This window comes from Biomphalaria glabrata, chromosome 10, assembly GCF_947242115.1.
Source record: "Biomphalaria glabrata chromosome 10, xgBioGlab47.1, whole genome shotgun sequence".
Taxonomy (NCBI): Eukaryota; Metazoa; Mollusca; class Gastropoda; family Planorbidae; genus Biomphalaria; species Biomphalaria glabrata.
The window spans coordinates 45431582-45435344 of NC_074720.1; the positions used below are offsets into that span (position 1 = coordinate 45431582).

The window sequence follows — 3763 nt, forward strand, 5'->3', positions numbered from 1 at the left end:
GTATATTGTTTGGACTTCTCGATGGTCCTGGGTTAATACTCTGCCTGCTGTCATCCTGCTGGAAGTTAGGACTAGGAAGTAAATTATCTTCAACTCTGAAGGAACAACTAAAATATGTGAAACATTTTACAAACATTTTTTTGTTTTCCTTTCTCAGCACATACAACTCAATTTACTTCTATTGGCTGGAAATATTTAAAGCATGACAGTGGCGTAGGTAAATTACCAAATAGTGGATCTTATGTTGGATTAATCAGCCCTGATGAACTGACCTGACCATTGTAATTGAAACCATAGTGAGTCATAATTTCTTAAAAGCACTCTTCTTACCTCCCTCCCCTCCCCTTAACTCTTTCAGCCTGTTTTGCCAGTATACTGGCAAAACAGCTATACCTCATAGCCTGGTTTGCCAGTATACTGGCTTTTGGGGGGTGGCTTCTAAAATTAGTCCGTTTCTTGTAGTTAGAGTTTTTAAAGTTATTTCTAAAAACAAAAATAGTAAAAAGAAACGAAACCTTCCTTTTTTAAGCGTCTTTGTGCAATAACCTGGATTATTTTTTTGTTTTAATAATATTTTAATTAGTGTGTTGCTTAGTAAACATAAACAAACATGGATGCTATGCCTGGATGCAGTGGTGTTAGTGGTAGGCCTAAAAGATTGACGGTAGCACAAGCTACTCAATTGTTTTTAGCTTTAGAAAGTTCTAGTGATAGTGATAGTGAAGATGATTCAACATATTTGCCAGAAAATCATGGTGTAGATGATAACATTGTGAAGAAGAAAAGAGCTAGATATGATGATACTGTGGTTGACTCAGATTCTGACAGTGATAGTGGCAGTGAAACTAACAATGATGGGACTGGTATTATTGCTACAATTCCAGAACCAGATGATTTTAGACCTAGAACTAGTGGTAATAATGATGGGTGGCAATGGGAGAGGGTTGCTGACAATTGTCCTGTCAGTACTGCCAATACATTTAGAATGTCCCAGCCTTCTAAAAGTGGAGTCAATTCTGAGTTAGATTTGACAAGAGATTCTACACCATTTGATGTTTTTACCAGGCTAGTAGATGGTTGTATCATGACCTTTTTAGTTGATAGCATAAATGATTATGCTAAAATTGTGATTCAAAAACACAATCCTCCTACTGTCAGGTCCACTTTTAATAATTGGACAGACACAAATGTTGCAGAAATGTACAAGTTTCTCGCAGTTTTTATTTCGATAGGTCTACAAAACAAAAAGTCTGTCAGGGACTTTTGGTCTAATAAAGACATATATTATCAGCCATGGTTTAATACCATGTTTACAAGAGCTAGATTTGAGCTCTTGTTCTTTAGCATGATGCATGTAGGTGAAGCGGTCTCGGTCGGTAAGGATAAAGTTGAACCCTTCGTAAAGATGATGTGTTCAAATTTTCAAAAGGCATTTTATCCTTTTGAGGAGGTTGCTATTGATGAGATGGTGATAGGATTTAAAGGCAGGTTTGGACCATTACAGTACAACCCTAGTAAGCCTGAAAAGCACGACATAAAAAATTATGGCCTGTGTGATAGCAGTACAGGTTATGTGATAAATCTTATTACTTATTATGGAAGTGACACTTCTTACTCAGACTCATCCAACAGTATTACCAGCCATGCAGTCAAAATATTTGATACCCTTCTACAACCACTTCAAAGTGGGCATCATATTTTTGCTGATAGATATTATACATCAACAGATCTCTTAGAATATCTAACTCAGAAAAGATTTTATTATACTGGGACAGTCAACTTGGCTAGGAAAAATTTCCCTGCCGAGCTCAAGAAGCAAAAGCTGCGTCACAGAGAAACTCAATTTTACAAGTCTGTGGGCAGTATAGATGCTCTTTGTGTGGCATGGCAGGATAAGAAAGCTAAGAAGCCTTGCATTATGGTGTCCACAAAATCAACCAATCGCATCATTAATGTGCAACAGAAGCGCAGTGTTGTCGAGAAGCCAGAAATGGTTCACGACTACAATATGATGATGAATGGTTGCGACAGGGCAGACCAAATGCTCTCTTATTATTCTGTGCATTCTAGAAAAAGCATGAAATGGTGGAAGAAAGTCTTCTTCTGGATATTAGAAATTGCACAGATTAATGCCCTCATCATTTATAATGCCACACAGGTTACATGTGACCAGCCTTCAAAAAAGCTTTCTTTAAAAAAATTTAAAGAAACTTTAATTGATGGTTTAGTTGATGCTGCCACTGCACTGGGTGATGTTCCCAGACAGGTGAAAGTGAAGACTGTTAAAGCTGACAGCAAAATAGCACCTGGGCCTCATCTTGTTCATTATGAAGAGAATGATCGCCCTTGTGTCTATTGCAAGAGTCAATCACAACGGAAGCGCACTAGATTCTTTTGCTCGGGTTGCCCGTCGCAACCTCGGCTCTGTGTGAAACATTGTTTTCGTCTATACCATGAGGATCTGGCAAAACAATAGCTTTCAAGTAGTGGCAGTAGCATCAATGTAATGTAAATAAATGTATATATATGTGTGTGTGTGTGTAAAATGTAAATATTATTCCTATTTCACTGGATATTGTTTTTTGCCAAAAATGATTTCCAATTGGATTTACAACTCTACGCGTCTAAGGTAATATCTGTTTTATAATCTTCACTGCATGTTTAAGTGTTGTATATCAAATTATTCAGAAATGAATCTTCTTTCTAATTAATAAAAAGTATTTAGTCAAAATGGTCAATACAAACAAAATAGAGAGTATATATTGATGTTATTGCAAAGAAAAAAAATCTGCGAAAAAAAAATGACTATGATCTAAGACATGAAATTACAAATTATTTACATGTAAGAGAATAAAGAAAGGGTAAAAAGGAATTCTTATGCATATCTATGTAGTTTGATATATAATTTATGTTGACTGTAATAATAAAGAAATTTTAAAAAATTATTTTATAATAGATATGGAAAAAAAAGTAGTTTAATTAAAATTAATGCGATTTAGAAAAAAAATTAAATTAAAATAAATAAGCAAGAAATTAGGAAAAAAAACTTCATTTATGTTTATCAAAATGAATTTACTTTAAAATGAGTACAAAATATACTCTTTTCAAGCAATATTATACATATATTATGTATAACAAACCTAGACAAAAAAAATTTTTTTTACTCTTTTATTTTTTTCCTTCCTATTCAACCTGTAAAATCATCTATACAAATTAAATAAACTACAAAAAGATTAAAATAGTTGTGTTGGTGACGATCTTTTCTTTAATTTGATATATAACTTTATTTATCTGTGATTTACCGTTTATGAGATAAAAAATATTTTCATCACCCTATTGTAAACAAAAACTGGTAGCCATTTTTGCCCGCATCCATTGCTATTTTAGCAACAGGCTGAAAGAGTTAAGATTCTAAAGAAACAATTTGTAGCATGTTACATTACTAGACTGTAAGACTATTTATGACATATCTGTCAGACATACCTACAGGTTGGAAAACCTATCTATTTGACATACCTAGATGACATATTAACTCTGATTAATAAAAGAAAAAAGTTTTTCAGACACAATCACTTTATTTGTATTTCAGACTCATGACCACTCTATCTGTATAGGTCCTGGTATACCCTGGGATGATGTTCACCCACAACTTTTAACTTGAAATCTTAAAGGAAGTTTTGTAAGTATATTTCATTAGATTCTTCTGCTTAAAATAATTTATAACAATAAAGAAAAAGTTAAAGACTGCTATTGCATGAGGCTT

General features: G+C 33.6%; 1 protein-coding gene across 1 annotated transcript; it reads left to right on the forward strand.

The window, feature by feature from the left end:
* Positions 1-610: 610 nt before the first annotated feature.
* On the forward strand, positions 611-2476 carry LOC129928589 (piggyBac transposable element-derived protein 4-like). Its single transcript, XM_056043254.1, has one exon. The coding sequence runs from the start codon at positions 611-613 to the stop codon at positions 2474-2476; it is 1866 nt and encodes a 621-aa protein (XP_055899229.1).
* The last annotated feature ends 1287 nt before the right edge of the window (positions 2477-3763 follow it).